At 40.8% G+C, this 14124-nt stretch overlaps 1 protein-coding gene across 1 annotated transcript in view; it reads left to right on the forward strand.

The window, feature by feature from the left end:
* Positions 1-911: 911 nt before the first annotated feature.
* The window catches only part of TGFBR2 (transforming growth factor beta receptor 2), a 134672-nt gene continuing 121459 nt past the window's right edge, over positions 912-14124 (forward strand). The window contains exon 1 of the mRNA XM_073630282.1: positions 912-1277. Within this exon, the coding sequence (XP_073486383.1) occupies positions 1193-1277 (85 nt within the window). The 5' untranslated portion in view covers positions 912-1192. The remainder of the gene's footprint in view (positions 1278-14124) is intronic.

The following is a 14124-nucleotide window of genomic DNA, read 5'->3' on the forward strand; positions in this document are numbered from 1 at the left end:
CAGGGTGACTCTCTGGATTATAGGGATAGAGGGGACACATACAGGGTGACTCTCTGGATTATGTGGGGAGAGGGGACACATACAGGGTGACTCTCTGTATTATAGGGGTAGAGGGGACACATAGAGGGTGACTCTCTGTATTATAGGAGGAAAGGGGACACATACAGGGTGACTCTCTTTATTATAGGAGGAGAGGGGACACATACAAGGTGACTCTCTGGATTATAGGGGGAGAGGGGACACATACAGGGTGACCCTCTGGATTATGGGAGGAGAGGGGACACATAAGGGGTGACTCTCTGGATTATAGGGATAGAGGGGACACATAAGGGGTGACTCTCTGGATTATAGGGGGAGAGGGGACACATACAGGGTGACTCTCTGGATTATAGGGATAGAGGGGACACATACAGGGTGACTCTCTGGATTATAGGGATAGAGGGGACACATAGAGGGTGACTCTCTGGATTATAGGGATAGAGGGGACACATACAGGGTGACTCTCTGGATTATAGGGGGAGAGGGGACACATAGAGGGTGACTCTCTGTATTATAGGAGGAGAGGGAACATGAACATTGTGACTTTCCAGATTATTGGTAAAAGGGGACAAAAATTAAACCTATCTATATAATATATAGAGAATGGCCACCCACTAACACAGCACACGCTTCCACCCATGCCCTAACCCCTTGAAGTGAGCATTCCTGAGCAAACCTACCATCCTGTGTAATCTCAGCAGTCAGCACCCACCAAATATCAGAGCAGAGGACTGAGGCTGAGGTAATGTATAGTAGTAAATGTGATATATAATACACAATCCTCTTTCCCAGTCATAGCAGAGCAGTGTAAATCCTATGAGTAAAGTACAATGGCAGAGCTTGTAATGTGAAGCTGAGGGGGCCGGCTCATGTCATATGACTGACACAACTGGGTGAGGTTTTAAAGAAGGAGAAGAAAAAAAAAGAAGTAGAGAGGCCCAGCAGCACAGCTGTTTGTGAAGTTGAAGATTTCCTGTTTCCTCAGGACTCGGCCAGTGAGTGAGTCACAGAGGTGGAAGGCAGCAAACGGTGCCCATAGGAATGCAGGGAGGAGTGCGGACTGAGAGGACAGGGGGAGCTGAGCCGGGACTAGGACTGCAAACTTACTGGAGGAACTCCTAATACTGTCTAAGGAGGACTTATCTCTTCTACCATGGGAGGATACACCGGGCTCCTCTCCGCCGCCACCGCCGCTATACTCTGCATACTGACAGTCACCGCTTTTACCGACACCATGGGTGAGTGCTGGTAGTCTTATCATGGAGAGGAGGGTGGAGAGGTGTAGTAGTCCTGTCATAGAGATGTGTGTGAGGGGACACCAAGGTGGACGAGGACACTTCTACTTCTCTGTTTCCTCACATGTCTGCCTTCATGGAAATACTGGCTGGACTATTATTAAGAAGAACTGTTATCATAATATTTACATTAGATTTACATTACAATACAATTACAATAGTTACTTATTTGTCTTTTATTTGTTTGTCTGTCTTTCCTTTCATGTAATAATGATACATTCTCAGCCTTTTATATGTCTGGCAGTAAGAAAAAAAAGAAAAAAAGGCTTTCCAATAAAACAACAAATAAATAAATATATATATATATATATATATATATATATATATATATATATATACATACATATATATATATATATACACATATATATACAAATATATAATATATCTATCTATCTATCTATCTATCTATCTATCTATCTCTCTATCTATCTAACTTTTTTAAATGTATTTATATATGTATATGTGTGTATGTATACACACACACACACACACACACACACACACACACACACACACACACACACACACATATATATATATATATATATATATATATATATATATACACACACACAAAAAATGAATGTAGATGTATATTTCTATATATAGTTCCTGCGCAATTTTTTTGCGACTTCAGGTGCAACTTGCATAGACATCTGTGTATCAGCCAAGTCGCACCCAAAGTTGCACTGACCTGCAAATCATGCGACTTTAAGTGAAGTGGCACGATTTTAAAGACGGATTCAGTGTGAAGCGGGCCTTAGAGAGAATGTGACAGGTGGTGAGGAGGCTCTGTATTGCCTGAAGGGTGGTATATTTCTTACAGCTAAAGCTGGCCATACATTACACCATATTCTTGTACAATTTCTGTACAATTTTCTTTAGATTTACCTTCAACCATGTAGTGCAAGGGCCTGCCTGATTGCATACAATTTCAAAGCCTTTGAGTTTGACCTCATAGTATAAGGTTTTTGGTAAATCTAAAGGAAAATTGTATATTTTATGGCCAGCCTACATTCCCAGCTGAAGGGAGAGCCATATGGGGCAAAAAAATGTTGGGATCTCTCCAGAGCCTGGACCAGCTGAGTGACATCAGCTGACAGTGTGCTTTTGCCCGCTGATGGCTGAATACGGGTCACAGGAGTGCAGGACGAAGTGCACTCATGTCATCCACAGGAGAAGTAGGGCCAAAGGACTTCTCCTTTAAGCTGAGTATTACATCTAGACACGCACTATTTTTTGCCTCATGTTAGGCCCTCTGTCAAATTTATTTTGCTGTCTGAGTCCATATTAGGGAGGTTTACCCCTCAATTTGTACCCATGACCTTTGCCACTTAGGCCGGCCATACACAGAACCATACACGGGTTGCAGGAAAGAAATTCACTTGATTCCCCCATCAACACAGACAGTGCTGACAGGGGAATCCCTCTTTCCGGGCCATTGTCTTCTCCTGGAGGGAGGGCAGAGGAAGCCGTCCTCACCGGGAGGTGGCTATAACAGCCGCTAGTGATAATCGCAGGTAAAACCCGGCATGCTGGTTGTACCCAAGTTGATTGATCGATCAACTTGGTACATTTAGCATGCCCATACACAGTTTAAATCTCAGCCAGCTCAGCAGGAACCGGCAGTGAGGGGATATCCAAAATTTTTAGAGCTGCCCCCAGAATAAAAAGATAAGGGGAAATCTTCCAATGGGGACACCTGTTTCAGGGACATGTATCAACTTCCTGTTGCATTTCTGGGCCACGATGTGTAGGGAAATTTCTCACAATGGTACACAAGCAACGAAATATAACCTGGCAGAGGTTTAACCCTTTCCTACCCTATCCAAAACTAAATACAATTGGCTTTTTTAACATGTTTGTACTTTTTTTTAATGCAGCGTTGGAAAAACGATCAAATGTAATGGGCGAAAGCAAAAAAGTTTATGTGGCAAAAAAAAGCCCAAAAAAGTCCAAAATGAGCACTCTACTGGTCTGAAAAACTCAGCTGTTAGTTTGACACCCCGCTCTATGAGGAGCAAATGATTTAAACTCTAATGACAGCCAGGCCTTACAGAATACATGGAGATGGCTTTTCTGGCCCAATCTGTGGGTAGAGTGTGTTTGCAGCCCCAGTTGCATGCTGGTCCCCCCACCACAGCACCTGGGGCAAGTGTCTCTTGCCTAGTTGTAAGGCCAGCCCTGCTTTAGGCTTGGTTTACACCTATGCTGGTTGCGGTTGATGCTTTTTCCCAGTGCGTTTTGCATTTATTTGGCACATGTTTTTTATGCATTTTTGATGCGTTATGGTTTTGCATTTTTTTGTGTCTGTTGTCATGCAGGAGAAACCAGTGGAAAATAAACAGAAACACAAGCACTGCATTTTTTATGCGTTTCTGCTGCATTTCCATTGAAGCCTATGGAACCCAAAATGCAACCTGCTGCGGGCAAAAAAGTCCCTTAGGCCTGGTTCACACCTATGCAGTTTGATTTTGATCTGTTTCTGCCGTGCTTTTTGCTGTGCGTTTTTGCGCACATGTATTTGATGCATTTTTCAAGCGTTTTTTATGCTTTTTTGCATTTCTTATGCTTTTTTTTTTTTAAGGGGGAGATGTTTTTGTTGTTATGGCAGATTAGAAAAAAGCGAAACACGTCAAAATACACTACATGTGTTTCCGCAGGGTGTCCATTGAAGTTTATTGAGCCAAAAATGCACCATGTTGCAGGTCCCTAGACCTTTCCAAAAACACAGCAGCTGAAAAACACATAGATGTGAACATGTCTCAGGAACCCATGTTCCAGAAAACCATGTTAAATGGATTGTAGTGTGTTTCTGCAAAGCACAAAATGTACTAAAAACGCATAGGTGGGAACCAGGCCTAAGGCCTGGTTCACATCTATGAAGGTTGTGGTTGATGCTTTTTTTCAGGTGCGTTTTTCATTCTTTTACACTTGTTTTTGACACTTTTTTTTAGGTGCGTTTTTCATTTTTTCACACTTGTTTTTGACACTTTTTTTCAGGTGCGTTTTTCATTTCTTCGCACTTGTTTTGATGCGTTTTGTGGTTTTGGGAGGTGTCTGCTGTCTTGAGGGAGAAACTCACAAAAGCAAAACAGAAACGCTTCAGTCACATACGTTTTTTGATGTGTTTTTGATGGGCTTACGCTGCATTTCTATTGAAGTCTGTGGAATTAAAAAAAAAACAACCTGCTGCAGGAAAAAAGTCCCAAACCCTTTACAAAAAATGCACTGGTGGAAAATGCACAGATGTGAACGTGATCCATAGGAAATCCTGTTAAATGGACAGTAGTGCGTTTCTGCAACACGAAAAATTCACTGAAAAATGCATAGATGTGAACCTAGTCAAGTATACTAGCCAAACGTTTCTTTTTCATTTATTAAAAACTGCACCATACTTATTACTGGAAGCTTGATTTTAGTGCCATTTTAAAAGAACAAATTGTGGAATAAAATGTGCACTTTTGATGAGTTGTAAACTACTTTAATGGTTGTCATAATGTTAATGAAGATTAGATCATTTTTTCTCATGCTCAATATGGCTAAGGGCTCATTCACACCATCTCCTTTGAGCTGCATAGATCATCACAGGTTCAGTGCTAGGGGGCATTTTGTGTTTTTTACGCGTTCTGTTTATAGCACAACATTGTGGTGAGATGTGGTTCACTGCATACTAATACACACCTGTAGGTAGCACACCTCATTGCACTGCATGTTGCAACGTGTTGTGATGCACAGTTATTTCAAGTGTAACGTAAGGTTAAAAAAAAGAAAAAAGTGAACATCGCGTTGCACAGCCCCTACACAGCAAACACCAGCCCACAGCATTGTAGCATGGCCATATATCATACTAGTTAAATCATGTCACAGGAGTCTCCCCTCCCTTACAGTTTTGGGTTTCAATGAGCAAAAATGTGACAACTGTAGTGCAAGTGGCCAGAGGTATCATTCCTAAACCTTTGTCTGGCCCCCAGCAGTGTGTATGCGGATGTGTAAGAATGATCAGCCTCAGCTCAGGGTGAGGAAGTGGGGGTGGGGAGCATACTTTGCCATCTTTACCTTGGATGCCTGAGGACTTTGTAAAACCATGTAAAAGTGTGGTTGTGCTCAGGTCTGCATAATGCTAAGTGGGTGTGGGAGTGTGTGCAAATCACATATGTTCCTGCACCTGTATGCAGCTGCACAAAACCACTCCGCTTTAATTCTCAATGACACCCCCGCTGTCTAAAAAACGCTGTTCTTTTTCCCACACATGGAAATGCATGGTACTGAAGCACCATACGGCTTCTGTGTGGCCGCATTTAAAAAAAGATGTAAGGACCTTTTTCTTGCAGGAAGTGGTCAGTAATGGCAGCATCCATATTAGTACAGGTTTCATACATGTAAACTCTCATGCGTATGTGCACATACACTAATGTGCATATAACACATGAATGTGCACACATACACACACTTTTATGTACACACATATACACAGACGCATACGTACCTACACACACATATGAACACACTTGTACCTACACACGTACACACACACACACATATAGGTACACACACACACTTGTATGTACACACATATAGATGGACATATACGCACATGTACACACACACACTTATATGTACACACATATACACAGACACATACGTACCTACACACACATATGAACACACTTGTACCTACACACGTACACACACACACACATAGGTACACACACACTTGTATGTACACACATATAGATGGACATATACGCACATGTACACACACACACTTATATGTACACACATATACACAGGCACATACGTACATACACACACAGAGTTACACACACATACATATACACTTGTATGTACACACACAAACATGTGCACATACATAAATACTCACACACATAGAAACACACTTGTAATAACACATAGGTACACACACACACGCATACATACACTTGTATGTACACACATATACACAGACATATATGTACACATATGCAAGCACCCACACATACATGTACATACATAAGCACACATAGGTGTACACACACACTGATGTTATTGACCTCTGTCTTTAGTGATTTGGCTCTTTGTAGGGTCTAATGGTGTGTCTCAGTCTTTGTGATAAGCGGAAGGGCCTTTGTTTCAGGAAAGGAAGGAAGAATTTGTTTATCTGATTGATACAGCTTAGTGTGGGATTAGCTCACGGATTCTGTCTGAATGTCATTTCCATGGCCTTTACTGCTCTTTAGTTTCAGTCTCACAAAGTCAGCTCACATTTACAGAGTGGGGTAAGATTCCTCCACTCCTGAGTGTAAATCATGCCACAGATATTTGTCTACACATAGTTCTCAGTGCACATCTGGAGTCTGTGAATTGGAATCACTGGGAGGCTGCTCTGTTTTTTAGACCTTGGATGAAGACTGAAGTACTTGTAGGTGAGGTAATCCAAGGTCTTTTCTTTGCCATGTGGCTATAATTATATGCTCATAGATATTCCGGATAATATTTACTATGGGATGAAAATGAGGCATGTGTTACACAGTTTGTAGCCTTACAATTGATGGTGCTTGTGAGTAGTAGTTTATTTCCCTCATTTTATGAGAAATATGGACATACTGTATGGCTTGAAAAACACACTAATAAAACACCTATTCCGATTCCAATGTGCTGCTGCTGACTCTGATGTGTATAGTCAATATAAAACTATTGCCATTAACTATAAGGTTTTCACCAAGCACACCAAAAAATGCAGCGCATTGCCCTGTAACACAGCATAGTGATGAAAGAGCTTCATGAATTATAATGGTAACTCATTTTTATGTGCGTTTAGAATGCTGTGATCATGGGTTGTAGCACATGTAAGCCACAATGGTGTGAAGCAGCAAAGGTTATACCTGCCACTGGCATAGTGAGCATTTTATCTCCAGTGTGGACTTCTCTGGTGTACATGATTATAGATTTTCCTCATTTGGACTTTTTCTAGTGGAGGACAAAATTTCTTCTATCCATACTAGTAAATCCAGCCACCTTGGTCGGGGTTATGATAGCTGAAGGATCTATCACCAACCTACAGACAGCACCGGCCATAAAGCACAAGTTCATCATTGTTAAACCCGCCAGTTCTCCCTTCTCTTCTCTTCTCTTCTCTTCTCTTCTCTTCTCTTCTCTTCTCTTCTCAGTACAGTAAACTTTTCCACCCAACCCTGGGTAATAAACCTTTCACAACTCTTTCTGACTGCTGAATGTCTGTGCAGGGTAAAAATGGGTTCCTTATAACTCTGGCCCCTGCAGCTGTATATATCTTTTTTTCTTCACTGTGCTTCTTTTTTTTCCTGCTTGTCCAGGGAAGCAAAGTGAAGTAGCCCATGCTTCTGAGTATAGGGGATAATTTGACACATTCCACTTCTTCCCAACTGGTGCTTGATGATCCACTACAGAGGCAGGCAGCAATATAATGTTGTGGTCTGGAGAAATTCCTCAGCTCTGGGTAAGCTCCCAAGTCATAATGAATGGAGCGGGAGTGGAATGCAGGAAAATATGAGCCATGTTTGAGAGTGGAATTAAAACATTTATTTTATTTTTATTTATTATAGATACTTATATAGCGCCATCAATTTACGCAGCACTTTTACATATATATTGTACATTCACATCAGTCCCTGCCCTCGAGGAGCTTACAATCTAAGGTCCTAACTCACATTCATACATACACATACTAGGGCCTAATTTGGACAGGAAGCATTTAACCTACCAGCATGTTTTGGAGGTGTTGGAGGAAACCAGAGTACCCAGAGGAAACCTATGCAGGGAGAACATGCAAAACATTACAAATCCTATTGCCCGGTGTTGTACAGGTTTACTTTAATCTTAGGGCTCATGTGCACAGATCCAATTATATTTTGTCTGTCAATGTTGGATCTTGCAGGCAGAAGCTGACAGAAAGATCTAACACATAAATGTGTGTAATGGCATGCAATGTATTTGCATATATACATGTTTATGCGCATACTGGGGTGGATTTACTAAAGGCAAATAGTGCACTTTGCAAAGTGTGGTTGTACTCTGCAAGAGCAGTTGCTCCAGAGCTTAGTAAATGAGCAGAAGCTCTTCTGACTTCCATCGTCCAATTATGTGCAAGCAAATATGCTGTTTTCCTAATTTTCCTTGCATGTGATTGGGTATTCTTTTTACAAAGCACTGGAGCAACTGCACTTGCAGAGTGCACAGTTTATTTGCCTTTAGTAAATCAACCCCTATGTGTTTAACCACCTGCTGTCTGCGCTATAGCCGAAAGACTGCTGCAGCTCAGACCTAATTTGCCGGGAGGGCGTCCATAGATGTCCTCCCATGCTTGAGCGGCCTGTGCTCCCCCTGCAGGACTGCTATGAGACTCAGCTGATCACAGATCGGAGTAAGGGGTCGATCCCAACCCCTTACCATGTGAGCAGCTGTCAGACAATGACAGCTGATCATGTGACATAAACAGAGCCGGTAATCGTTTTTTTTTTCTCCTCACGCTGGGGAGTTTCTTTTTGCAGTTTGCTACCGCTTTAAGTGGGCCATAGAGAGATCTGAATTCAGCCACTTTAGCAAGGACTAGCTGAATTTCGATCAGTGTGTGGTTCTCCCTGCTCACCAATTGTCTGATTGACTTCTTTCAAAGGGACCTGCTGAAAAATATTTATTGATCAGCGGCTACAACTGCTGATCAATACTATATAATGGGTTTGATTAACTAAAACTGGAGAGTACAAAATCTTCTGCAGCTGTGCATGGTAGCCAATCAGCTTCTAACTTCACCTTGTTTAATTAAGCTTTGACAAAATAAATAAAAAAAAATAATAAATAAAATACCTGGAAGCTGATTTCTATGGCAGAGCTGCACCAGATTTTACACTCTCCATCAACCCCAATGTCTCTGACTACTTCACTAGTTTTTAAAAAAAAGTTTTTTTGGTCAACGCACATCACAAAAATGTGAACTTGCACCATTTAAAATAATGGGTAATCTGTGTACATGGCTTAATGTACGCTAAGTTTATAGGTGTCAATGGGCCACAACTGTTAAAATAGCAAATAAAGTTGTATTTTTGCAATAGGTAGTTTAGGCTCACACTGCACATTTAGGGCTCACTCAGTCAACATCAATGTATTTTTTGGGGTATTTATGTGCTTCGCGGTATGGCAGTCCAATCACACCTATGCTTGTGAATAGTAAATGGATTCCATTTAAAAGCACACTAACATGTAGCCCATAGATCTCAACCATACACATAGGAAAGAATTGGATTCTTACCTGCAATGCATTTTCATACAGAGAAATTAAAGGTTTTTTTTTTTTTCTTACTGAATAAGCTTTAATGCACAAAAAGTGATTTTCATGAACACAGCAAACTACCCCACAGATGTATTCACATCTGTGCATCGTTATGGGCTGAGGAGCTGGTTTGACTCTTTATTCTGTATACATGTGCTGGGTGCTATTCTGAAAGAAAGTCAATGCACCAAACTTATGCACTGTGTGTTGGGTAGGTGTGTGCAGAGGGGTTTATTTACTAAAGGCATATAGACTGTGCATTTTTCAAAGTGCAGTTGCACTATGCAAGAGCGGTTGCTCCAGTGCTTAGTAAATGAGCAAAAGCTCTGCTGTTTTTCATCATTCAATCGTGTGCAAGCAAAAAAAATTGTTTTTTTCCTTGCACGTGATTGGGTATATTTGCAAAGTGACGCGAACTACACTTTGTAAAGTGCACAGTCTATTTGCATTTAGTAAAACAACCCCAGAGTCTTTACTGCAGTCTTAAAAAGCCCATGGTGGACAGCAGAAGTAGATTACCCGGGAACTAAAATATTTTTTCTGTTCATTAATTAAATAACAAATGTAAGATGGGAAATTCCAAAAAGGAAGAGTAATGTAAACTCATTGTAAAAATGTTATAAATTATTGTGTGGCCCTAATTTCCATCCACGTTCACAAGATGACGAAAATCAACAACTATGTTATAAACATAATGACAACTAATAGTTATAGGATGTAACTCCTGGCAGATCTCTGATGCTCGGTTGCGTAGGGCCACTTTGAACTGTTGTGGATTGTCTGTCTGTATTTGTCTGATCACTAAAAAAAAAAAAAAAAAAAGACAAGACTTCAATCTGACCAAAAGAAAAAATAGATTTGTGTCTGCTGGGGAAAAATCATTCTTCAGACGGTTTGCAACAGACTGGCAAATAAGTTTGATGCAGTAATAAAAAAGGTCTCCAGTTAGAAATGAGGAAAAAGTCTTCTAGTTAGTTTACATACACTTACTGGAAACTCAAAGAAAGTCTGTTGGGGAATCAGCCATCCTCTGTATTTACTGTGCTACATGTACATTCAGAACAGACACTTATAGACTGGGGTGAATGGATGTGACAGATAAGGCCTTATTCACATCGGCCTCCTGTGTTTGTTCTATTTAAATGCTGGAAAAATTGATCTGGGAAGTACAGTGTTTGTTTCGGGTTAATATTCCAAATGTTTATGCATTTATCTATCAGGTGTTTACTTGCCTAAACTCACATTGAGCCTAGCTTCACATCTGTGGAGCTCTGCAGGCCGCATTTTGCACGAACACAGCAGTTTATTCATTTGAATGGGCTGTAGCATTTCAGAAATCGCAGCCAGCATGGGAACAGCAAGTGCAGTGCGGTTCTCAGTTCGGGTGCAATTAGCATTAATGGCACCCGCACACGGCTCATGCGTTTTTCTGTGTAGGTGGTTGCAGCTGCAAGAAACAGGTATGTTCCCACAGCGGTAATCACCCGTAAAGATGTGAACCTAGCCTTAGACACATTGAGAGTATGTATCTGGACACACAGATTTCTCTTCTTTCTAAATGTAATTTAACTGAATGCACCTGAATGCAAGCTCATTATACCATTTTCAATTATGACATGCATTTTGCAATTATGAGTTAAAAATGTCCTAAGGGCTTGTCCACACTAGTAGGGGGGAGGGGCTAAACCCTGCAGTTGAGCCATGCTTTTACCACCAACTAGGGGAGTACAAAGGCCGTGGCCGTGATAGCTTACTCTTTGGCCACAGCGGGAATTCTACCTCCTGTCACTTTCAGCAGATGTAGTGTCACCCAGACACGACCCATTCAAGTTAATAAGGCTGCTCTGCATGCAATAAATGCAGTTGTGGCGCACTACTGCAGCGATCAGTAGGTTAATGCAGATGGCGAGTAGGCAAAATTCACCTCTTCACTGCCTGTCAAATACTCTCTAAAGAGCAACCTGAACACAGATTGCCCTTCAGAGATTAAAGCTTGTGCAAATGAGCCCTAAAAAGGATATACATGCATTTAAAGTGTGTGTAACCCTTACATATACCCAGTGCAATGACTGGCTTCAGGTAATACACAGAGATGAAACAAATTCTCCTACAGGAGCTGTACCTGTCTATCTTCAGCCCTTTCTTCTCTACATCCATTCAAAGTGCTGAATTTATAAAGCTTGTCTTAGAGTTCAGAAAAAAAGAGGGCAGAGAGCTGAAGTTACACTCTGCAGAGCTCAGTGAGGAAAGGTCTGATAGCTGATTGGAGGGAAGGGGCACACCCCCATTCACACAGCACACAGGAACAGAGCTGAGGCAGTCAATCAGCTGGGGATCCCTCCTCTGTCACCATTTTTTCTTGATGTCAGGAAAACTTGTCACAAATGATTCATGCTCATAGCAGAGGGATGAAGCAGCAGAGAAATTACATTTAATGCTCTTAATTGAGACAAGTACACACTATAGGGGGATATGCTTTGTTCATATTTCATGTCTGAGGTTTGTAACCACTTTATTGACGTGTATGTCATTGCCATGTGAATGGTCTTAAAAATAGTTATAACCATGTGTACCTCACCAAAGATCACTTGAGGATCTACTATGTGATTTACTAAAGACAGTAATTGTGGATGTAAATACGTAACTAAAGTTCTGATTCATTACATCAGTACTTTCAGGAAAGCTCTGTCCTGCCAAAGTTTGTTTTAAAGCTGAACTCAAGACAGATGTATAAAAAACACCCTTCATTGCAAGTCCATATTCCTTTAAAATTAATGAAAACACTTTTTTTGCATATAACTATTATAAGGCTAGCAAAGCACAGGTAGAATTTCGTTTGATCCTTCGTATGGAAATGTAAAAAAATGATTTATTTGTCAGAGCAGTGACTGGACAAATTTAATTACAAATCCCTTATAAAAGAAATTTGATTGCCGTGGCAATGTTTTAAATGTTAATGTACAGCTTTAGGAGGATGTAATGTTTATGCCTGTGACCCTCCCTACCAATTACCATGTATACTACATATAAAACAAAATGTTTGTGACACACAACAAAAGTTCTACTTCCAGATCATAGTTTACCTAGCACAACATAGAGATTTCTTTTGGTGGTATTTGATCACCTCTGCGGTTTTTATTTTTTTGCGCTATAAACAAAAAGAGCAACAATTTTGAAAATAAAAGCAATATTTTTTACTTTTTGCTATAATAAATATCCCCCCAAAAATATATATAAAAAACAATTTTTTTTCGTCAGTTTAGGTTGATATGTTATTTTTGGTAAAAAAAATGCAATAAGCGTATATTGATTGGTTTGCGTAAAAGTTATAACATCTACAAAATAGGGGATAGTTTTATGGCATTTTTATTATTAGTTTTTTTTTATTAGTAATGGCGGCGGTCTGCGATTTTTATCATTACTGCGACATTATGGCGGACACGTCAGACACTTTTGACACTATTTTTGGACCATTGTCATTTATACAGTGATCAGTGCTATAAAAATGCACTGATTACTGTGTAAATGATTTTGGCAGGGAAGGGGTTAAGCGCTAGGGGGCGATCAAGGGGTTAAGTGTGTCCTAGAGAGTGATTCTAACTGGGGGGTGGGGGGTGGGCTACCACTGACATGACAGCGATCACTGCTCCCGATGACAGGGAGCAGTAGATCCCTGACATATCATGGAAATGCCTTGTTTACATAGGCATCTCCCCGTTCTGCGGCTCCGTGACACGATTGCCGGGATACTGATGGACATCGAGTCCGCCAATTAAAGGGGATGTATAGGTATGCCCATTTGCCCACCACTGCCATTGTGGCGGCGTGCAGCGGTTGGCAAGTGGTTAATGGGATAATAATGAAGCTGCTTTGCTGGTGATACTGATGTAGTTATGCAAAACGTATTTTAAAATCGTGAATCAAGGCTCACCAAACTTCTACTAACACGAAATTAGCAGAAAAGGCTCAAAGGGTAGCGATTGAGAAATTAACTTCCTCTTTATACTCTCGTAGTACGTCACTACGTTCGTGTTTGTCAAACGACAATTTGCAGATAGTTAGTATGCTAGACAAAATCCTGCACACGCGCTTTTGACAAAAATCAGTCGTACAACAATTAAACCGTGTGTACGGGAGGTCACATATTGTACTTCTCGACACTGACAGAGAAAGTGGAGTCTTCCTACTGTCTGTACCCTCAGACAAAGGTATATGCACTTTAAATGTGGCTGGATAGAATTATAAATGTCAGAGAAAACAATTCACATGTGTGCATTTCAACTGTGTATTTTAGTTGTTTGCTTGAAGTTCAGCTTTAAAGTAAACCTGTGATTAGTCCCTGCAGGGAAAAGTAATAGGTTTACTTTAATCCCCGCTTCTCTCCAGCAGCATATCATCATCTTTGCTATACTCCTCTGCCGCTCCCTATGGACAAGGCAAGGTTTAATATAAAGTGGTATTAAAGTGTTTGTTACCCCA

This window comes from Aquarana catesbeiana, linkage group LG05 (assembly GCF_042186555.1).
Source record: "Aquarana catesbeiana isolate 2022-GZ linkage group LG05, ASM4218655v1, whole genome shotgun sequence".
Classification (NCBI taxonomy): Eukaryota; Metazoa; Chordata; class Amphibia; order Anura; family Ranidae; genus Aquarana; species Aquarana catesbeiana.